General features: G+C 38.9%; 1 protein-coding gene across 2 annotated transcripts in view; it reads left to right on the top strand.

The window, feature by feature from the left end:
• Nucleotides 1–23,171, top strand: part of LOC118276070 (lysine-specific demethylase 3A) — a 169,023-nt gene extending 145,852 nt beyond the window's left edge. For both annotated transcript variants that reach the window (XM_035594211.2, XM_050707295.1), the window contains 9 exons: nucleotides 8,545–9,022; nucleotides 16,588–16,810; nucleotides 16,960–19,095; nucleotides 19,214–19,361; nucleotides 19,449–19,579; nucleotides 19,699–19,790; nucleotides 20,369–20,582; nucleotides 20,852–21,376; nucleotides 21,490–23,171. In XM_035594211.2, the coding sequence (XP_035450104.2) occupies nucleotides 8,545–9,022; nucleotides 16,588–16,810; nucleotides 16,960–19,095; nucleotides 19,214–19,361; nucleotides 19,449–19,579; nucleotides 19,699–19,790; nucleotides 20,369–20,582; nucleotides 20,852–21,376; nucleotides 21,490–22,527 (4,985 nt within the window). In that variant the 3' untranslated portion in view covers nucleotides 22,528–23,171. The remainder of the gene's footprint in view (nucleotides 1–8,544; nucleotides 9,023–16,587; nucleotides 16,811–16,959; nucleotides 19,096–19,213; nucleotides 19,362–19,448; nucleotides 19,580–19,698; nucleotides 19,791–20,368; nucleotides 20,583–20,851; nucleotides 21,377–21,489) is intronic.
• The last annotated feature ends 1,789 nt before the right edge of the window (nucleotides 23,172–24,960 follow it).

Genomic DNA, 24,960 nt, shown 5'->3' with positions numbered 1-24,960 from the left:
AGAACTATTTTCCCCTCGTGTAATCTGAGTCAGACTTGTAGTCATTTGAGTAGATACCCAGTCATTCGCACACACCCAAGAATTATAGATACATTTTATTTCTGAAGAAGCTGTGTTGTGTAAATACTACCGATTAAATACAGAGAATATCGTAACCTCGAAGTACTCATAACATAACAAACAACCGCAAATTCACAAGATAACGTTATCTATGTCACTTAAAGGTGTTATTAATAAAATATGTTTCTCTAAAATACTTCATAATTTTTATGTAAACATGTTTATTTAATATTCCGCTATATCAGACCGTGTTCACCGACTAAAAACCTTCAACGTCTAATTAACCTGTAATGTTTCACACAAGTTAACAAGCATAGCTTGAGATAACTCGTAAACCGTACAAACACACGTGGAAAACATTTTTATAACTTGTTTGAGTTTCTCAAGCGTAAATGAAATGAAACGAAGCATACATACACCTATTGAAATTCTGAGAAGTTCACAAACGCTCTCAGGTTTATTTATACAGGTCTTTGTACAAACAGGCGGCTGGTAACGGGCCCGTTATCAGCCTGCAACCAGGCTATCGACTGCCGTGTTTGTATTCTCTTATCTACACATTCCCGCCTCTCACTATCAAAGCTTTATCTCTATATGCAAACTATTGTATGATAAAACACCTATTTTTAGGAGATTATCTCGAACAGTGATGTAGTGTTCCTTATAAAACATATCACATACGTGATTCTGTATAGACACGCAGTTATCTCAATGACATTAACTACTTATCATTGTTATTTGGAACGCGAGACATTAGACTCACAAGTAGGTGGATACGAGTCACTTAACATGAAACATGAACGCGTTCCACTTGAAATATCGCCGTTTTTTCATCGTATTGTATGTGCAAATTACAGAGCATTAGTTATTCGCATGTAACCGCTAACTCGATTAGCACAAGGCCAAAACAAGGTATGCGACCTCTTTGCTTGTTTTTACAAAAACTTCGAACGGGTTTTGCCTAGCAATTTAGCTATGTATCCTCACGTATCCGCCTGCCCGCATGCAGGCAGACTGATAAAAACAACTAGGTACTTACTAATAATGACTCTATACAAATTGTTAATGCATGATCTACTTAACTAAAAAAGTAATTAGATTTTTTAACTGAGTTCGCAGTAAATCGTATGGTAAACAAAAAACAATCCAACTTCGTAGAACTTTATTGGGTTTTTGTTATCGTCGTACGTAATTAGAGTAAATGTTTTTGTCTGCGAAGAGCAAAAATAGCTTGTTTAACATTATTTTTTAATGCGAATACCTTTGGTTAAACATCAATTTTATTTATGTGACCTGTGAGCTGAACTCTTTGTGTTATTTATAAAGCAAACGTAGAACGTATAGCTTGTCACGGAATAGTTGGAAACGTGCCAAATCGTTACCTCGTTGTAAAATGTTTTCGGTATGTTGGTCAACGATCGCTATTTGTTTATACCTATTATACGAGTAACAATGCTTGTTTCTATATACCTACTACGTCGATTGATTTATTGTCGTGCTAATAAGTTTAATCAGACGTTAAAATACTCAATTAAAATTTAATTAATTGATAATCTAACCTTAGAACGGAGTTTCTAGTAGGATATTGAATCAGCTCACGAAATATTTTATTGCCAATAACCCAATTAATTATCGAGCAGCTGAATTCAATGTAATTAACTAATGATTAAGTATTTGGAAGTATGTATCATCCAATGTTATGTTTACTATGACTTAGTAATTATTTACAGTAGTGTTCAAATGTTCGCCTGACGAATGCAAATGAACATGCAACAGAAATGCTAAGCAAATATTCTGTTTGTATCAATAAGCTTACGTAATGACATGAAACTCCATTGTTCATCATGAACAAGTGTGTTTTTCTTGGAATTAATTTCGTTTCCGCCTTATTGTCATTCAATTTCGTTAAATGTTTATTAGCAGATAACAATAATATTTTTAAGTCATGATCCGTATGTTTCTTAGTCATTGTATTGCGTTTTGACACGATTGATTAACCTGGCTCCATTTTTAATTAAAAGTAAATAGAACTTTTCATACGCCTCCACAGAGCACCTAAAACTAAATACTAACACGATCTAGTAATAATATTTGTGTAAGTAATTGCTTTATTATCGTATTCTAATTCAAAGAATTTAGCAATTCAAGCCGGGGAAGTCCAAGCCATATGTTTAATTTCAATACGAAAATAAAAATAGAATTAGAACAAGAACTACAAACATTACAATCTTGATTCTAACGGGGTAATATTTACTTGTGAGCTGTGACTACTTAAACATTGTTATCGTTCAGCTGTTTGATTATGTAAATCGAGCGCTGTGATTAGCGACATCTGCCCTTCCTGTCGTATAATGTGGGGACACGGAGTCCCTTAGATAGAGGTGGAAGACAGGACGGGTGCACATGAGCGTCAGGTGCTCTTTGTGCGTGAGGGGGACTCCGGGCGACGGCTCCCCATCTGCCTACCCCGCGTCGTACACCCGCGCCGTTCACTTGTTGCTACGTAGTGCTACGTCGTCGCCGCTAGACTGCCGCACACGTCCCCCCCGCCCCCTTTCCTCCGTACACCACTTCCCTTCCCCGCGCATTTCAGTTCTTTGTGCGCCACTGAGGCTTTTGCACGTCTGTGCTGTGCCACATTACGTTCGCAACGAATCATTTTGTCATAGTCGTGAATTGTACATAATAAATAGCGTAGCCTACTGGAATTTGTGAGTGTGTGCTGGTGAATACCTAAGTTCTACAATATTTTAAACGCGACCTGCTGCATATAACTTGGAAGGATTTCAAGCTTTGGAAGATTCACTCGGATTTTGGTGAAAAATCTGTGATAGTGACTTAGGTCATTTGTGGTGTTTTCCTGGTATTGAAGAGTTGTGTTTGAAAGATTTTAAAGAAGTTAAAGTGGTTTATTATAAATTGACGAAGCTGTTTAAAAATTAAAACTAATTGAAGAAAGATATACTGAGTGATTAATTAATTGAGCGCTGTAAGTATTTTTGATACTTAATATTATTTTACTGAAAATTAAAAATTTGTTAGCCAATGGTCAATAGTTAACGACGGTTATTTCAAAAAATTTAAACAGCCATTGTTAGGTCGTGAACTTTGTGACGTACTAAATAGTGTTATTTTAACGATATCCGGTAACTAGAAATTGTTCTTAATTCGGTAATAATTCATAAAGCGTCATGGACTAAATAATAACTACGACGTGATATATCGTAATCGTAAATGTGTAATGTTTATTATTACATTTTGTGAGAATAAACTTGTGCTTATTCATCATGATTGGTGTCGTCAACATGTTTAACAAACGAGTCTCTAATTTTATTTGGCCTTGTAAGCATTTATGGTATAAATTGCCTATTTACATTAAGCTGAGTAGGTATTTTATGTTATATGTGTTCAAAGGTTAATACTCATCAAATACTTAGGTATACACACTGTCTAAAATGCGATTAGATTAATTAACACATTAAACGCCATGGGGGGCAAAAGTGACCGACAGTAACCAAAGATTTGCCTTAAACAGCTTTTTGTTGGCAGTCAAAATCTTAAGCCAAAATGCATTAGAATGCAATCATTATTAAACTCAAATTAAACGTTATCTCGGTTTACCAACGTCATTAGGTACATACAGTTACCATTAATTAACCACATGAGATAATGCTGTAAAACTGTGTTAATTACCTTGTATACGTTACTAACATTACCTGTTAGATAATCGCATACCTAACGAGCAGGCAATCAGATCATCGTGTTGTGCTCGCACGATAAATAACTAGTTATTTATTACGTTACGTTATAACGGCTAGTCGTGCACTGAATGACCTTTCATATCGTCGATGTTATCGAGAATGCTTTCCGAGTGTGCATTGTTACCATAAACAGCGATTCGTTATCGATTCGCGTGTTTTATCACACTATTGTTTATTGTATAGTGACCCGTAGTGTTTGTTCTAATTCCTTGATAGCGATAATCGATTAGGTATTCATAGGCTTTCCGTATTTCAATTGAACCGTGTGTTAATACAGAATAGGTACTTACAGAAGGTAATAAAGAACCTAGTCGTAACAGTTCGTTTCAACCAAAATATGGCGAGTAAAGTGATAACTTGAGTAAAATATAGACACGTAATGTTACACACGATAAAATCAGGCAGGAAATCGCAAAATATTTAATAGGTACGTGCCTAATTAACTATTTAATTTGTTCAATGAAATAGTTTTGAACATAACTATTTTGACGATAAACCTAGATTGTTACGTTTAAAAATATGCCATGATTGTGTATTGTCTATGCTGAAAATCAAGAATTCCGGTCACGAACAATCGGGACATGTCGTGAGATGCGAGGGAGATTGCAACTCGCTCGCCTCCGCGCGCTTTCAATAGCACATTGCGCAATTTACTGCACGAGCTCCGGCACTCGTGATATCTGGCTACACTACATCGTATCTTCAAGGTGGTATTGCATTCTGTAGTCACGATAACTGATGCGCTACTATACTCCGCTACATTGTCTGCTGTCTTACATTTCATAGAAGCTATAAAATAAATAACGTAAAAGGAAATCGTCCATTTCAACTCTATATGGACGAGACCGCCTTCCGTAAGTGTCGGTCGCACGCTTAACGATCTAAATCTAGGTTGATATTTCAAAAGCGAACGTCGACTTAGATCGAATAAGTAATTTGCGAGCTTCGTTTAGAAAGTGAGATTCATTTGTGGTTTGCGGCAGACGTATACTGATTTGAGAAAATAAAATGAACCTTATACGACGACACACGACGACGCCGTTAATTAATCTTAGTAAATTGTTTTAATTGACTACGTTTAGACAATACAGAGAAAGCTTTGTCACAAATTCACGACTAAAATGTCCCAATAACGGTTCTGTTCTCTCTTCTCTCTGAGTGGAAGTGTTTCATTACACGGTCGGCGAGTAGAAACGCTCCAGTGGTTTTAACGAGATGGCTTTGAGTCTGCAAACGCGCTCAGATAACACGGTAACAGGTTATTTGAGATTATTGACGTACAAACGATTTGTCTATTACACACGTGTAGGTATTACTTTGGCGTGATAATTTGCATAAAGTAACTATGAATCGTTACCGTAATTTTCATTATAGCATATCAAATCATAAGAACTTAGTTTTATTATGTAGCTAGCTAGTCTTTGATTACAAAAGCTTAAGATGTTTCAACCAGTTATAAAGTAATTAATTTCTATGTACCCAATTACATATATGAGAACAAAAAACGTTACAATTGTTTTCGTAGTCCCACATAACCTGTATTCAACGATGCGTTTAATGTTCCACGGTCTACATCTAATAGGCTTTTACGTAACTTCCCGTCATTAGTTGCTTACCTGTATAACGCTCAATACCGATTCCGTGGCTCAGGGGATATTGGAACTTTGATTGATCGTTGCTAGTCACGCACTCGATTTCTTCCAAGTAACTAGTCGTAAAGTCGTGAGTACTAAGGTCTACGTGTACACAGAATATCACCCACATCTACATTGTTCAACTACACAATGTCTGATGATTTTGACCTTTTAACCTCATCAAGACTCATCATAATAGAATGGTGAAACTCAATTGACGCGTTCTTGTTTGAACGGCTACTTAAAATACGGTTGACGTAATTGGTAACTGTGGGTTTGCGGATAACTATTCTCGGAAAACCTGCAAACGTGGTTCGCTAATGACACAGTAAACGGTATTGCGCTTTTATATGAATAATTCAAAACCGCGCTAATAATTTATGTAGTTATTTACACGAGCTTGCGTACCTACCTGTGAATGTGTGAAGTAAATAAGTAGGTAGATAATTTATTTAAACAAACTGTGTTGTATGTGCCTATAGCTACTTAGAATTTATTTAAATCGGTTTTGCATTAACCCAATTATTGAAATGCGTAGAAGTAGCTGCTTCTGTAGTTTTTGTACAGGTGCAAATACCTACAAAGTATAGGTAATAGGTATAATATGGAGATAAGTTAGCGAGGTTGCTGCAATAGTCGGTCTGAGTTACGGCTGCCGGGGCCCGCCCTTCATGAATAATTCAAATTGTCGTGGTCAGGATTTACTGCGTCGACCGTCGAGGTAGAGCGGCAAGCGGCCGCGCTTCTCAGAGCCAGAGCCTTCGTGTCAACTTTTTGCCCTTCCTTTCCATCTAATGAAAAGCTCTCTCACCGGTTCCGCCTCGGCGTTTGTCTTGTCAATCAACCGTTGTCGTTCTGCGACGTTGCCGCACTTCCCCATCGAGTTATTTGTTACCCCATTGTCCCCTCCCGCTGATCACTGTCGCATTGTTTCACAACTTTTGTTTACATTCGTTCAATGGTCGTTTGTTTGTAAAGCGGCGGGTTTGTTTTCTCCGCCTCGTGTATTCTTTTAACATTGTAAACAGCTGGGGCTTGTTGAATTTCTTGTTATCGAATATTGTTGACTAAAACAACTATCGTTTCATTTGCAAGCAATAAGTAACGCTATCGTAGCCATTGTGATTTTGCATTTCTTTTTATCTGCACGCCTACTCCGCGTTTACGTTTCGCAGTGAATTACGCCAACTTGCTTGTTCTTCGATTGGATTGAATAGGTACCCAGTTACGTACTTTTATTTGTGTGTTAAATATTACGTGTGATTTATTATAAGGTTTGTTTATCGTCGACTTTGTGCCTTCGTGCGTGTTTTCATATTCTTGTCGGTCTAATAGCTAGTTAATTAGTGCGAACAACCTACCTACTTGTACAGCGATTAGTGTCAAATTACAGTGCACCTATATTTAGAATGACCAATTTATTTAATGTAGATGCGTCATCATAACTGGAAAGGAATGTCGTTTGCGAGGGTCTGTTAGCGAGCATAGTTGACGGATTTCGCCGTAACCGGTTCCCGACGCGGTGCACCGATGAGTAATCTTCGAGTGCATTAAATATGGCGGCACGACCGCAACCGTATCGTGATACATTATCATATCATTATGCTTCGGCTGAGATGAGATCTCCCGGCTCACGCACCCAGTGAATAATGACCAGCTGTAGGCAGCACACCACCGCCGGTTTCTTCTCTGTTTATGTTTGTTATGAATAATTATTTGTGCGATTATGTAGATGAGGATCCTCGTTAACAGCTTTCTCATTAAAATTCCATTGTTCGCTCGACATGCAGACTCGCTCTTTTGTGTAGGTGTCGTGTCGGAGTTGTACCTATTTAGAATATTTAGGTAAGCATTATAGTGAACCCAATCTGCTTTGAAAATTTAATATGAGCAATATTTAGAATTTTATGATAGGTATGAATTAAATTACCTACCCGCCTCTATTTTATCGGTTGTTTTTGTGCATGTATGTATATGGAAATTAAATTGCAATCGCGTGTTAATAATAAGAAAAACCTCGAAAAATTAACGTTTATAAGATCAATAGTAACATTAACTATAAAATAGCCTACTTTATTTAGCATGTGCCATGGTTTGGATATGTAGGTACCTCAATTTGACTTCAGATGCGAAAAGTGTATTTTCGATTAGGACTTCGGTAAAGATATGCAACTAGTCTTCCTTATTATGCTGTGTTAGTAATTTGTATAAATGTGACGCGTCACCCCGGGATTTTATCACATTGCCCTCGTTCTGGTGAAGCGCCAAATGTCCGGGCTGTCGTTGGCGACGTTGCTTGGCGCATCTCCAGACGTCATTCACGTGCGGCTCGCCGGGCCTTACTGCCAACACCCAACATGTTACTTCCACCCACGCCACCATATCTCTTCGTAGCCTATCTTCCTGTTCCGGTTACTAATAAACCATCCATTTGAATAATTTCTTCGCTATCTGTCGTGTAACAAATGGTGGGGATCTGTACAACAGTAGAAATATTGACTTGGTGTTTATCACATCAAACATAAATACCTAATATTATGTAAATCAATATGTTGTAGAATGTGTACTCTGTGAAGCGTTGCGCAATAGTAAATTGATTATATAGTCACGTGTGCTGACAACATTAGCGGCTACGTAACAATGATGTTTACTTACTTCAGCTAAAAATAAAACATACGAGACGTTTATTTTCACGTGTTGCAACATTTTTTCGTGGAAGCTAATGAATTATTTATTATTGTCCATACAATACTTTATTTTTTACGTACCTACTTATTCGCGTGGGTGTAGTGTGAATGGGCTTACATTGGCATCGTCCCAAACGTGCCGACTGACCGACGAACTGAACACTGACGTCAGCCGTTTGAAAATATGCAGCTGGCAACTCGTTGATAACGCGATATTAATCCGTTTTGACAGGGAGACGCGCTTTGATAAATTACATGAAATATAGTGATCATTCCGGATGATTTGTTAATTGATTGAAATGATGATTTGCCTTCGTAATTTACACCTAGCTATAGCACCTACTTATTTGTTGATCATTGTATTAAGTACCTTGTTCTAATAGTTCGTTTCGCTTGTTTCAGGTTCAGTTGTTACCGAAAGTGTCAGTGCAAGTGATGTCGTCGAAGTCAGTGAGGAAACTGACAAGTGCGTGAAACAGGAGGAAGTGAAGACAAGTGAGTGTGAAGTGAAGAGTGAAGTGAGTGCGGGCGCGGATGGTGTTGCCAGCGCCGTGGCCTCCGAGGAGGACGACTGTGTGATAGTGTGCGCGCGAGATGCGGACGATAGGTCCGACTCGGGAGTGAGCGGAGTCCGTTCGGGCGGCTCAGCGAGTTCGGTGGAGGAGCGCGAGTGGCGCGGCATGGCGCACGGCTACGGCGGAGGTCCCCCGCCGCCCCTGCTGCACCTGCCACCCCCACCGCCACCCACGCTCTACTCCAGCGAGCTGCTGTGGAAGCAGCGGTATCAACCGCCATTACATGCGCCGCTGCATCATGCCATCGCCGATGACTACCTCGCGGCGGCGACCTACGATAGAGAGAGACATGAAAGACTGCTACGGTGAGTCTATTTTACAGTATACCCCTGAATCAAGTTAGGTTAGATATAGTTAGTGCCGTGGCGTAGGTTGTGGCATTAGTTAGTGTACAGAAATGAGGTATTGCGGAGATAAAAGATTAATACCAGGAAATGTGTTATAGACTACCTAAATTGCGGATAGTAACAATGTGTAGCCAACAGTGGTATCAGGATAATAACCTACTAGATTTAAGTGGGGTCATACACCCCGAGATTAAGAACTGGGTTCTGTAAACATCTGCGAAACTATAATCTGTAAATCGTGGATTGTTTACCGGCTTTGAAGCCTTGTCTTACTTTCCTTTTTATCGCTATCAGTTTAGTACTCATAGTGAAATGAAAGGACAGTAGATAAACAACACAGACGCAGTATGTTGTTTATAACATAACATTGTCGATAAGATAATATCGAATGATGTTTGGGTAAATAACAAAATTATTGACAAATATTGACCGTTTCAATAGGCACACGATTATCATACCGAGACGTAATAATCACAATTTCTCGGTATTTCAAAGTTAGCATGAAATTCTTACAATATTAAATGCGGAATAAATAATACGTATTACGAATAAACCGGTATTTCAGTTTAGGTATGGTTATAACGCCTTCACAAATAAATCAATTAAATTCATTGGCAAACCAACCACACCCGTGACTAACCGATTTTTTTCTATGAAAACGAGGAATTTGTTAATAGCTAGGCATGTTTATCGTGAGTCAGTTCTTTGAATTAATCTTTACTTTACAAACAAGCTATTTCTTTAGTGAGTCATGACACAAGCACTACGTGTAGTCACCCATTACTTCTAAATACCTAAAGAAACACTTTCAAAAAGTACTTAACCTGATTTCATCCGCTCGTTATCCGAAATTCTTTAAATTGTTGTGATAATAAATATACCTACACTATTTTTGTAAATAAATAACTTGGTAGAGCAATAAATAAAAGTTGTTTTTAATGTGATTACTGTCTGTGCTAAATACTGATTGACGAGCGTAAAAAATGGTTGAATGTCAGGATCAAATTTTTTCTCGTGTTCTAATTTCGAATCACTCCAGGCGTTTCGTTCAAGCTTGTTTGTTTTAAGTTTCATTTATAAATAACGGGAGCACAAATTATCATAGTATTGTGCCATGATTATAAATTAGAAAAAGTTGAAAGCTTATGGTAACGATAAATAATGATGAATTCATACTTATGTAGCCAATAATTTTCGCTTTTAATAGCATTAAGCACATGGTGTACTGTATAGGCTATATGAATAGGCTATATTTTTATTCATTATAAACTCAATTGGGAATGTTAGTCATGTTTAGAATATCTATATTAAACGATGATGTAATCACGTTCCTAATTAAAAACAGATTTTGAACGAAATTGGAACGTGATTAAAGAAACGTGTGTGGTAAATGGAAACAAACTTCTTTATCGCATTTGTCTATTAATATTCTAAATTTAAACGAATGTCAAATAAAACTACCTACTTTTTTTTATTATGAAGGAGGTTTTTCAAACATAATAAATAGGTGGGTAATTTATTGATGATTCTGTGAAATGATACTGTTTTTATATTTTATTTATAGAAACTGATTTATTTACGAAGGCATTCAGAAATAACGATTTATACTACTAGCTATAATCAATATGAATTCGGCAATTTAGTAAATGGTTTTATAATTATACCTTTAAAAACTTTACTGTTAAGACAAATGTATCTCTGATATCTAGTAATTAAGGTTTGAAATGTGTTCTAAATAGTTAAAACTATTAAGTTCAAATTCAAGATTATTAACGTGTTACAATTTCACGTACACAACCACATTCAGAGCCAGAACCCTGTTCTCCTTTGAAAAAAAGAACGTATCTTCTATAAATAATGGGTCAGATTAGAGTAACCCACGTATTGATTTATAGATTTTATAGGCGTCATATAACTCGTAAAAGCCCATCATAACCTTGAGATTGTTAGAATTCTAAGAATATCGTCATAATCTCTTTGGCAGTTTGTATTTTTTGCAAACATTTATCAATGGTCTCCGATCTGTTATTTACGTTACAGCTCTGACCTTGGCTAAAATTAACCTTCGCAGAAATGTAATAACAAGAATTTTCTTACATTATGATACTACCTACACCATCAACGATAATAGCTATTCTATTCTTATTAAAAGTATCCGTCTAGACTGTCTGTAGATATTTTTAAACACAGCATTAAAAGTGTATAATTAGAACAAATAAATACACAAAATAACAATGCTTTTGTTATAAAAACAAAGGTTAAAAAGACTAAAACTATCCGAGTTTTGTATTTAAAACTTGCAAGGCCACAGCTAAAATACATTAGCATTTTCCAGACAGAAATAGGGTTGTCGACATGCAAGAAAATCTTAGCAATGATAAACATTAACATAATTGGTGGCTTGCCAACTCTCGTGTTATTCTCAAACAATGTTTAGGAAATAGGTACTTTATTATTTACATGACGGACTTAAAATAATCGTGGAATGTTTTAATAAATTAACTAAAATTTATTTTCTGTAATTTATTTTAATCTATGTGTTTGTTTATGAATTTTCCTGCCATTACAATAAAATTATAGTTATTTATTGCGAATAATGGAATAATTGGCAGTAATTTTGTGTTTAGGTGTAGGCAAGTCCAACATTTAACTGAGATCGTGAATGTTTAAAATAATTTGAAACATTTGAATTATTACTAAGTCAAGAAATATTGTGTAAATTAGGTAGTAGTACTTATGCACAAATTTAAAAACGTATGCACTTTCAAAGCCTCTTAAAATTTTGTACCATATTATCATTATCGGGGTTTTCCGAACGGTTTGAAGGCGTCTATAAATAATTCAAAAAGTAAGATACAAAAGTTCCTCGTAATAATAAAATACCAAGTATCGACAAAAAACCAGACTACATTTTGCTTTTAAATTAATCATTATAGGAACAGGAAAACTGGATAATACCGTATCTTTAATAAATTAAACGAAACCTGATAATGTATTTTTAACCTTGCCATTTGACCGGTAGAAAAACCCCTGATATTAATGTTTTATTGTACATATCGGGTCGTCTCTCATCGGTTTTTTGCAAACTATAAATTAAAATTGATATTACCTTGAAACACATTATTATCATCGCAATATTATGATATCTTTCATCATCACGCAGAATTCATAGCCAAGGCCATATCATGTTAATTGTGTTTGAGTAAATCATTATGCAAAGGTTATTGAACTACGAATAGACACTCTAAACATGAAGACGTAATTTACATGCATATTTTAATACATTATGTATTCACATCTCTATTATAACACACACATAATAAATCATGAATATTTCCCGTTTTCAATAAATTTATCGTGGCGATAAGTTATTGGCAATATTGAATTGAAATGCTAATTCGTCTGAGACACGTTTCATGAATAATCGTGAGGGAGTTACAGATATGGCAAATAATAATTCACAATCGTCTAAACATGCTGAGGCATACAAATTAACACAATTCATGAGTCTTCTTTACCCTACGTCATAAATCCACTCACTCGTGATTACCCAGGCCACAATAAAATAAATAATTCCTCATTTAACCTCACGTGACTAGAATGTTAACAACTTTAAGTCGATTATGAGGAAATATGTATGCTTGACGTGTCAGTATTTTCCCGTTTTATAACTAAAAGCTGTGTATTAACATTGCTATGCTAAATATTCATCGCTCCCATACCATACAAGGTTATTTTTATTACTTTTTTTTTGCTATTGACTTTCGCAGCTGTTACCTGGGTGATGTTACATTTTATATGACGCTTGTACCCTTTGTAGACAGATTTAGGTACCTGCAGTTGAAACATCGTTCTTTTGAAAAGAAAAGCCTTTTGTAATTTTATTGACGTATCATTCTATTTTATAAAGACTTAGTTATAAACTACTATTATTATTAGAAACTTCGTTATTGTTTACTGCCCTTTTAAAGGTTGCAAGACATGAGTCCTTTTGTGGCAATCGATCGCGTAGATAAAAATACACCTGGTCATTGTACTGTCGTGTTAATATGCCCTATGAATGACTTATTATTATTGCTAGTAACTATAGTTTTTATTCTTCTATAAATATCAATGTAGAAGGTCAGCTAATCAAAATATTATCGCTCAACAAATCGCTGTAAACAAGAAGCAGGTTTTATAACTACTTGTATATGTACGAGGAAAATCTATTTACGTTCGTATTAATGTAACCTTGTAGGTTTTATCCGGTTCTTATTGTTCATAATAATAAAACGAATATCTCGAATGAATAACTTAAAGTTATTAAGATGTTGTTTTTATCCTTGACTTCTTGTGTTGAAAATTTAGCATGTCTGCACGCACGTTATTATTAAAAGTTATATCAGTGGCCTGTGGCAGTTTATTAAGGTCGTTGTCGGTGTAAATAGCAGATTAAACGAGCGGGATATCCTATAATTTTGTTGTTAGTAGGTACTTATTTGATATTCTAGTTTTACTAGCGGTTTACTCAAGCTTCTTAGATACCTTAAGCTGTACATCGTAATTACGTGGTGTTAATACCTTCTGAAAGGAATACTTAACAGTTGTAACGTAAGTTAATTTTCGTAGGTTATTTTAATTCCAAGATCAAGCGACATACACAATATTTTGGTACAATAATACTCTTCTAACACAATCTTGTGGAATTCATATTAAGATTAAACAAGACACTACAAATACGTATCTGTATTTCACGTGATTAAAAAAATATGTAATTCTAATTTATCATGATATTTTAAGGTATGTTCCTAATACCTATTACTCAAGATAAAATCGTAAGAGAGAGATATGATAATAAAAAATGTATATAATTTCTTAGATAACATGAAAAAATTAATAAATTAATTTGATATTACGAGATAATCAGGTTACACCTACATAAGGCCAACATTGAATTAATTATGAATCATTGTATAATCTGTAGCAAAAAAAATATAACGCTCGGAAGTTATACATTTTAAACAGATAATAAATAATTATACCTAGATATAATAAAATCTTCCATGACATAAGAATGTTAGATTATTATTTATGAATGATAACTAATCATATGTATTTTGATATCTATGCCTGCAGTGATATGATATAATTTGGAATGACTTGCGTTTTTTTCGGTGGTAACAGTAAGAATCTACATAGTGCTGTACGATTATCTAGGTATTAAAATAGATTTAAATGTCATTAAGACTTAAGTTTTCGTCCTTTTTGGCTTATTTTTATTAAGAGTGCGTTTTGTTCGTTTTTAGGAAAATCCCATGTAATTTTAAAGAAATGCCACACAACAATGTTTGCATAGCTTTCTCTGTAAGAAAAGAATAAACGTTCACAATACACAACCAACTTAACAAATAATTGTATTATCTATTGAAAAGCAGTAATAAAGTGTTCTATAGCCTATATTGCTCCCATTGTTAAGAAAAATGTGTTGTATTATTATATAAAACCTTGATTTGTTTTAACAATACATAAGTCATTGTTCATTGGAAAACAAGTTCTTCTATTTCGTAATCTTAATAACTGTTTCGAAAGAATAAATTATTCACGTGGATGGCGAATTATGAATACAATTTTGCCACGCATTTGAAGTAGGTATGAATTCCATAAATATCTGGCCATTTGAAGCCGGAAAGCTGTCAACAATGAAGTGCCAGAAGTGCTATGGATGCGTTCAAGGTTCCTAATGACGTCAGCATCCAAAAGTTGCTGTAGGCCAAGGTCATTGAACGGTAATGACAGACGGTGGTAATGTGCAAATCCGATATGCGCTTGTTTTATTGCTTGTTTGTGCTCGATTGCATTTTTATGCACTTGGTTTTGAATTTATCGCAATCATACTCTACTTTTTATGTTTCAAACTAGGTAGTCACCGGATTAATATTGTTATTCACAAATTGATAGGTCGGTTTAATATCTTTATCATTTGCATAAAATCGATTAAGCTTTTTATTCTTGATAATCGATTGCAAATGCAATAAATATTTTAAATATTATCATAATTCATAACATAACTATCACCAAATTGCAAGAAAAAATATTTACGAATTATTAAAATCAGGAAACTGATAAAAGGATTATAATTATTACAACAAAGAGGTTTTAACAAAATTACTGGCTGATTATAACAAAACTGAATGCCATTTGTGTAATGTGTTTAAAAATAAATCTGTTTGACATTGACAGTGACGTATTTATAATTGAAGATTTCAAGCGTTGTGTTATTATTATTAATCTTTATTAGTGATTTTGTACTAAAAACAGTGGTTTTATTACACAGTTCAGTTCTTCATATACGGTTTCGATAGTGATTAAGTTCAAACTGAATTAAAATGAAGAAATCAGAGTATTTACGTCCTATTATTGTTCGAAGAGTAGTGTATCCGTAAGTTTGATATTGTTTATTAAACAGGGACCAAAACATTAAATGCAAATGCATTGTTGCAATCTTTACTGTTTACTTTCCTGTTTTTGTTTTCCTTTTCGTAAAGATCTTTGTGTACTTCCTTCATTCGATTCTTGTTTACAAAATATTGATATTCAAATGTAAATATTTATTATACGAATAAATTCTTGGCAGTAATTTCGTATCATGCGAAGCGTGTGGAATTTAATATAGAACCTTGACCATTAATGACATAATCCAATGTCGTGTGTCCAAATAGTATTTGGCCACGACTACCTCCATCGATTTCTTTTTTACGTAACGTTTTATTTTCATTGGGTTACGAGTTACGGTAGCGAAATATAGGTAAGTAGTGTTGTGCCCCTAAAGGTTGAAAGTCGAAGCCAATAAAACTTTTCCGTATACGTAATTCGATCCGCGTTTCATCCGATTACAATTACCACAACGCGTATTAGTAAACAAGTAACCATTTGGAATTAGGACAATGAGATTATGACACACCAGCCCTGAAATATCTTAGTAATTTTCTAAAGATTTTTTTGTCGTCAATTCGTGAACTAAAAATAAAAATAAAAAGTGCTTTGTTAATGTCTATGCTCTTTAGTTTTCCTTATTTAAGTTAAGAATGTCTGCGAAATTAAACCTTAATGGTTTAATTTATTTACACGAAAATTCACTTAAACTGTTACGTGCCTTTGTTTATCTTGAACTGAATTATAGGCTTTTTGGTATTTTAAAACTTAGATTAGCTCGAAAGTAATGTACTGATTTTATTCTCGAAACCATACATAATGAATGGTTTCTTAAAACATGTAATTTTCATTTGTGAAATAAATGACCTTGACCCACTTAATCTTCACGTATACCTACCTATATTTATCACTTGGAAGGTTGCGCAAACGCATGTTAGCTAACTACTGGCCATAATGCACTGACGGTGATTACATATTGTTATGTAAGCTGATAAGATGAAGTAAACGGCATAATTAAGAAATAATCAATTCCATTTTTGGTTACAGTTAACGTTTTTTTTTTTGTTGTTTTTCATTTCACTTATTCGAATATTTTTTCTTTGTTACAGAGATCGAAGGGAACAGGAGCAACGAGAGATGGAGAAGCAACAAAAAGAAAGAAAGGAGAGAGAACGGATAGAACAGGAACGTGAGAGGGAGAGGGAAAGAGAAAGAGAACGGGAGAGGGAAAAACAAGAGAGGGAAGAAAAGGAACGAAGAGATCATGAGAACGCCGCCTCAAAACTAGTGTCGAGGCATTTCGAAGAATCTCTTAGGCTGGCGAATCAAAAGGTAGTTCCTGTTTATAGATATTTTAATAGTAACCCTTAATCAATATTATCTGTGAGAATAAATTCTTCTGGCAATGTTTCTTTTTATGATATAAGTTATTGTATGAAATATGTTTCACAATGTTAACGAATGTGTTTGTTTGCTCACAGCGGTCATGGTCGTTACTGCACAGCCTGGCGCCGAGCCGAGGTGCCGCGGCGCAGGAACACGAGCGACTACGAGTTCCCCCGACAGACCGCGCGTACTACTCCCCCCCAGGGCACCCAGCGCACCCCGCGCATCCCTCCACTCGCCCTCCCGCCACCTCCCCCGCAGATTACCATGCGCAACACGCTCGCATCTCCATCCCTTCTAAACCAGACAAACAATCACATCCCTCCTTACCCAAAGGTGAACCTAACTTTGCTCCCTACAATTACCCTTATCGATACGATAAAATTAAGGACCAGCATCTACCGGCACCGCCACCGCTGGTCCCAGAGAAAAACTCTGTGATAGTCAAGCACGATCCTAAACAGATCCACCTAGAACAGAAACACCCATATCCGAGCAAACCTCGGAATGAACCTAACCCTCATTACCTGCCATCTCGGACGTATAGAACGGGTCCCTCACCACACGCGCCGCCACATCCGCACGCAACCCTACAGACGTCACCACACGCGGCGCTACCTGCCCAGGATAAGAACGCGCGGCGGCTGTACCAACCTCCGCCGCCTCGCTCTCCTGCCTACTATCAGACTGCACAACCCGTGAAGCCTAAGGTTTCGAGCCCTGCACCTCCACACATTTATGGCAAACCTCCGTGCAATTCACCGGGTCCTGGACCAGGGCCTGCGCACTACGCTGTAGCTGTCGAGCCTCCGATGCCACATAGCAAGGTAGAGCAACCGCCAGTCCCGTACCCTCCACCATACGCGCAACGCTCAAGACCACCTCCCCCTGCGCACTCGCGCACTCCAGAGCCTCGCCCGCCACAACGCGCTGTCGTGGATTCTAATTCCACCTCACCGTGCCAGTTGCAACCTCTAGACTTAGGAGTGTCGCGTGACGACCCTGACCGCCTGTCGCCTAGACGACGTGGTGCGTCAGACCCTCCCGAGGCTGATGCCAAGCGGCGAAGACTTGAGGAATCTGCTGCTCCAGAACCTCTAATAGCAGCAGCGGCCGGTACTGGACGGACACCGCACGGCTCGGAGCCCGCGCCACAAGCTCCGGGCCCACCTTGTGACGTGCGCGTACCGTCTGCAGACGGTAGCGTCGCCACACCCGAGCGAGCTGCCGGAGCATCCCCCGCGCCGCACCTCACCCCCGCGGCCAGCCCGGCGCCCGCGACCCCTGTACCTCCAGTAGCCGCGTCCCCTCCAGTGGCGGCCGCGCCGCCCACAGCTCCGACGCCGCCTGCACCGCCTGCGACGCCACCAGTCACTACTGGAGCTGACGGTGATACTCCTGCGAAAGCAGCACAATCCCCTCGAGATAATGGCGGTGCGCCCGTCCGGCATCTTGGCAAGAAGGCGTGGTTACAGCGGCATGAGACCGCGCCAATCGGAGAAGGTGACTGTTCAGGAGGCGGTGGAACATGTATTACACTGCCGATGACAATCAACCGAGTGTCAGAACCAGACGATTCCAGTTCAAATATTGTCGTGCCCGTAGCTGCCAAGTCAATACAGCGAGGCGCACGAAAGACCACTAAACCAAGGAAGCCGAAAGAGGTTAACGGTCGAGTAGACGATGCAGAGGAGGATAGTTCTAGTTCCGATCGTGAGTCTGCAACACCTCCAAAAAGAAAACCGCCAAAGGCGAAACGGAAAAAAGGTGCCGTACCAAGGAAAGCTGGAGATGAACCGAAGAGAAAGAAGGCTTCCGAAAGTGGGAGCGAAAGTGATAAAGAGAGTGACGATAAAGACTCAGATTCTGGCGGAAGTGGGAGTGGCAGTGGAAGTACGTCTAGTAGACGCGGAGGAGCCGGGCGAGCTCGCGGGCGACGCACGCGCGGCGGCGGCCGCGGCGGCAGGCGGCGGGACGAGCCCCCGCGCCGTGTGGCCCCCGCCACGCCCGCGTCCCGCGCGCAGCCCGACTCCTTCCTACAGAACGGTCCTTGTTTCGAGGTAGCCCCGCGCCTCGCCAAGTGCCGTGAGTGTCGTTGGTCACCTGCCCAACGTGACAAGGACTTGCCAAACATCTTCTGCAGATTTTACGCTTTCCGAAGACTGAAGTACGCCAAAAACAGGCAGCTGGCGATAGCCGGCTTCTCGGATCCTTACAAAGATGCTGAAGAGGTGAGCTTCTTATTTTTTCCACTGAGTTTGATCTTTGTGGTGATATTGCTTGATAATTCAAAATCGCAGTCAATTGATTTTGTTACAAATAATAATAATTTGTTTTATTTGTCTACAGGATGATAAAAAGCTATGGCTATCATCATCCGCGGGTGCAGCTGAGTTAGATATCGAGATGAGTTGCTTCCTACTGAGGGAGATTGGAGACCAGTTCTGTGAACTGCTACAACAGGAGAAAGAGGCGGAATCCCATCATTTGAACGATGGTAAGTTTCTTTAATATGACAAAAAAAATTACAAGCTAACACTTCTAAGTTTTGAACGATTGCTAATGAGGTTTTGTTTATTTCCAGACAAGACGATAGCATGGAAACGAGTGGTGCAAGGAGTCAGGGAAATATGCGATGTGTGTGAGACCACCTTGTTCAACTTCCATTGGACGTGCGGAAAGTGCGGCTTCGTCGTATGTTTGGACTGTTATAAGGTAAATACTATTATAAAACACACTTCCCTAATTGGTGCAATCTATCGTGTTAGTCAGTTTTGAATAACACAAACTGTAATTGCGATTGATTTTCTAAAATGTTTTCGTGTTTGTTACAGTCACGGACATCAGGCGGCGACACTCCCCCAGCCACGACCGAAACAAATAACTCCTCAAACGCCAATGCCAACGGCGAAAGAGATTCCTTTGGGTGAGTTTTGTTACAAAACTATTTTTGTTTTCACATAGCTATAAGTACTTTTATTATGTTATCATTATGACAATCAGAAACGTAAATACTTTAAAGTTCAGGAACATAAATAACGTCTCAAATCTATAGTTATCGGAAACCTTACATATCTTGGCTTAACTATCTCTAAGTTCTAGATTAGTAATCACAAGGTTATTGAACTTCGTTATTATAGTGAATAAGAGATAACAAAATACAATAAACACTATTGCTGTGCTATTGCGATCTCGCAATTCGATTGCGCAAAGTTTACTTTTGCATAGGCTATAGACCATAACAGGTTGAAAGTAGGAAAGGTGAAACAATCAGCTAAATTAGAGATTGCTAGAATACTAAATGATTCTAGAATAATTACGACTTAGAACTAGAATTACTGCTTTAGAATTTAGAAATGTTTCTTTAATTGGAAAGTCCAATAAAACTTACAGACTTGGACCTAATCCCAATTTAGGCCTGGAGACGAAATATAAAACTTCATAAGCAATAGTGCTTATAAGTGACCAGTGAAGCAGTAGTATAACTTTATTTTTGGTCCACAGTTGGCTAACATGCACGAGTGGCGGCGCCCACCCCGCGCGACGCCTGCTGCTGACGCAGATAGCGGCGGGCGGCGCGCTGGACGCGGCGGCGGCGCGCGCGCACGCCATGCGCGACGCCTTCGCGCTGCCGCCCTGCTCCTGCGGCGCCGCGCCCGCGCCCAACAACAACATGCGCACCGCCGCAAGGAGGCTGCTGCAACGCGCGCTGCAGAAGGTTTGTTACACAACACTTATGCTATCACAACCACCACCACCACCTCTTAGAGGAGAGGAGGGTCTTGTCTCCTTAGATGATGCCCATAGTCCAGTAGTGGATTGTCAAATCAATGTTAATAATAAAACTCAGCAAAACTTGTGCAACCGTTAACATTAGTCGATTAAAATGGAAGAAAGCCAATGTTTGAATTTGTCATAACCTGCCGACAAATCTTCAAAATCAATTTAAATTTTCGTATTTTAACCAACTGATGTTTCTTTTTACAGAATGTTAAGAAAGAAGAGATCAAGGAAGAGCCAGCCGCCAACGGCTCGTCGCCAGTCAAGTCGGAGAACGGCAAGACTGGCAGCTCTGTCGTTAGCTGGCTGTCCGACATACCACTCAAGACTGAAGCCGAAGAAGAGAAGTCTGATTCTAGCTCGTCTGACTCTGAGGAGGGAGGCAACTTCTCAACGTTACGGGAACTACTCATCCGACCAGCGCCCGAGGGTGGCGAGACTCAGCCTAAGAAAAAGCAGAAGAAGAGTAAAAGCGATATTCTCGATGACGTCATATCCAGCGTTGTAGACGAAAAGAAAGATGAAGATGAAGAATCGAAACCGTTCGCGCTGTCCAACGTAGTGAAGCGGTACGACAGGAGTGGGCGAGGCCGCGAGGAGCTCCCCATCCGTATCATGACGCTCACTGAGTCCAAGCTGCTCTACCCAGACGTGCCTCACGCCTGGCTCTGCGACGGGAAACTTCTACATCTCACAGACCCCATGCACGCCGGCAATTATAAACCGTTCCAGGTAAATACCTACTTTATTTTTAATTGAAAGAAATATTAGACTCAATTTAAAAATAGGGTTTGCTAAACGTATCTTTACTTCATTTTATTAATGTGTTTTGTTTGTTGTTACAGGACCAGTGGAAACGTGGCCAACCAGTTCTAGTCTCCGACGTATCGACGATTCTCGATAAAAACTTATGGAGTCCTGAGAGTTTCTCCCGGGATTTCGGTGAAGAGAGAGTCGACTTGGTTAATTGTGCGTCCGGTTTAGTGGTACCGTACCAACTGGGCAAGAAATTCTGGGACGGGTTCGATCTAGCCGCCAAGAGGCTGCGAGACGAACGCGGCGCTCCAATGGTGCTCAAATTAAAAGACTGGCCACCGGGCGAAGACTTTGCGGAGCTTCTGCCCGGACGTTTCGACGATCTCATGCGAGCGTTACCACTCAGCGAATACACATCGCGCACCGGCAAACTCAATCTGGCCGCGCGGTTACCTGAATGTTTCGTACGGCCAGACCTCGGGCCCAAGATGTACACCGCGTACGGCGGCGCGGGCGGCACCACCAACCTGCACCTCGACGTCAGCGACGCCGTCAACGTCATGGTGCACGCCAGCGCTCCCGCCGACGCGCCCGAGCGAGCGCGCGAGGCGGCGCGGGCCGCGGAGGAGGCCGGCGTCGACGTCCTGTCGCGGCGCCGCGCGCGGCTCAAGCCCCCCGCGGCGCTGTGGCACATCTACGCTGCGAAGGACGCGGACAAGATCCGCGACTTCCTCGTGCGAGCCGAGCTGGAGCGCGGCGCGCGGCCGCGGCCGCAGCACGACCCGGTGCACGACCAGACCTGGTACCTGGACGCTGCGCTCCGTGAGCGCCTCTACCGCGAGTACGGCGTGGAGGGCTACGCGATCCTGCAGTGCCCCGGAGACGCTGTCTTCATTCCGGCCGGAGCGCCGCATCAAGTCAGGAACTTGCTGGACTGTATCAAAGTGGCCGAGGACTTCGTCTCACCCGAGAACGTCTCGCGGTGTTTCGAGCTCGCGCAGCAGTTCAGGCGGTTGTCTCGCCAGCACTCTAACAAAGAAGATAAGCTACAGATTAAGAATATCGTGTATCACGCGGTAAAGGATTCTCTGTGCTGCCTGGAGGAGGCGCTCGCCGAAGCCAAGTGAAGACGAGCGGGCCTCCCGCATTTGATCTCAACCTCGAACGTAACATTAATTGCTAAGTTCCGCATTTAAACGTAAGATTGGGAGCGAGTATGATACGCGCTGTGCGCCGTTTCGTGTATAAGATGCCATTATTAAGCGTCCGAGTCGATTGTGTACCAGTTATGTGTGTAAGTGTACTCGAAATGTGATTTAGTCCGACGGTCGCGATCGGAGTATGTGCAATGTAAATTAGTCTGATTATGGTGATATCGTTGAGATGTGGATATGTTTTATGTTCCTTAATTGAAATACAAATAAAACTCTTCAGGTTATTTACAGCTTAATTGTAGCTATAGTGATATGTATGTATTGTGTAAATTTTAATTCGAATTCCATCGAGTACATATTAAGAATTGTATACTTTTAAGTTATTGTATTGAAGTAAAACAAACGTATTCGCTCGAAGCATTGTACATTACAACACGGCATGTAGATAAGTTTATCCTATTACTAGATTTCTCAATTTGGTTATGTTACAAAATGATAGATAAAGTATGTGACAATTTCTTTTTGTCCTTATTGCTGTATTAGGAAGTTTTTTTTTGTACTGTGTATATTATGTATGGTTATAAGTTGGAATAAAAAAAAGATGTTTATATGAAAAAGTTGTTTTAATTATTTCGTACCAAAGATCTACCTGTGCTATATTATCAGCTATAAATTGGCCATAAAGTAATTGTATCTGTGTCATCCTAACTAAATCTTATTAGACCTGATTATAATCTGATACTGAGCTTAGTATATGGGAGTAGTATCACAGAATAATAAGTTAATACCTAGAAACCTAGATAGCGCCCTATGCAAAACGTTTCATATGCGCCCCTAATATTTTGACGCCGTTATCACTTTATGGGCAGTAGAAAAAGCACAAAACACGCGCGTCTCGGGGCGACCTTCTGTAACCTGGCGGGCGCCATATGCCTAGTTACCATAAACCTAAGAGAAGGAATTGAGAGGAAGAGAAGAGAAAACCGATACTTGAATAAAATTCTACATCCCAGAACGGTCACCGCTGACCGCTCTCGCTGTTCATTGTAGACTTTATTATGTGATTAAATTCCTTAGTTTTGCTATAAAAAGGTTGTAGTACTTAATTAAAAACTAAAAATATGTGAAAGACTAACTACTTGAACTTTTGCGTGTATTTTATCAGCGCCATCTATGTTACGAAGCCGTATTTAATAATTTTTGTATTGGTTTCGCTACTCCCCGGTAGATGGCGCTATAACAAACTATTTTGCAGTATGTTATAGCGCCATCTACTAGTATGTTCTGTAAAATTATTCGCGATTCTTATAACACTTTATTTAATAATGATTTTGTTTTCAAAATGTTATCTATCCTAAGTTCAAAGAACTTGCACTTTTAGTTGATAGTGTAATTTTTATTTTGTTTACAAGCATTACCTAATACATAAACACCTACTTATTTATACATATTTTTCCTTATAATAAGTAAATAAGTTCTTTTTTAAATGTAGCTAGGAACTGAATAACTCTCAAGTTCACTTCCTTCATTTTATATAACAGGATAATCTACAAAAACTAGCAATTTCGTGGAATTATTTAAATTACTGCTTACCTAGCGGAAGAATGACTCAAGCCTACCGTTTGTAAGTAAAGTAGGAAGAATATCAGATTACAACAAATTAGACTTGAAGGGTTCGTCATCGTGATGAGACAATGAACACATTAGTGTTAGTAATATTTGGTAAGACGACGAGACGGTACAATTACCTATGAGTTTTCAGTGTTTAATTGATTCAAATATACATAGATTAGACTAGATTTGATTCGCTAATATTGCCCTAAAACTTGCTTCTGAAACAACTGGATCGATGTTCTTTTGTATCACCTTAATTATTTTATAAAAGTAAACTAGAAGATGGAGAGAATTTTGGAATTGTCTGTTAATTTGGCCCTTCTTTAATATATTGCCAAACTGGTCGATACAATTTACGTTCGTCTATGGCGCCCTCTATCGACGGTCCAGTTTATAGGTATTAAGTTTAAAGAGCGGATATGTTCATATAGGTGTACTAGCGGACCCGACAGACGTTGTCCCGTCTACACGTTAATTTGAAAATTTAAAAGTTTTTTAATAAGCTAAAACATTCTGGACCTTTTTACCCGACTGCGCCAGAAGGAGGGTTATGTTTTTGATGAAAATTATTATTCAAATGTTATGACAATATCTAACGTCATTAATATTTGACACTGCGATGGTAGCGCCGTCCGTCGGATCCGATGTAAAAATTCCAAAATCAACAACTACTAATTAATTAAAAATTAATTAAAAAAACATTGTCCAGCGGACAAAATTGTGAATCTAAACCATTCTCAGATCCCCTTGAACACACACAAAAAATTTCATCAAAATCAGTCCAGTCGTTTA

This window comes from Spodoptera frugiperda, chromosome 31, assembly GCF_023101765.2.
Source record: "Spodoptera frugiperda isolate SF20-4 chromosome 31, AGI-APGP_CSIRO_Sfru_2.0, whole genome shotgun sequence".
In the NCBI taxonomy this organism is placed as follows: domain Eukaryota; kingdom Metazoa; phylum Arthropoda; class Insecta; order Lepidoptera; family Noctuidae; genus Spodoptera; species Spodoptera frugiperda.
Note: the sequence above shows the minus strand (reverse complement) of the source record. Positions and strands in the feature narration are given on the sequence as shown.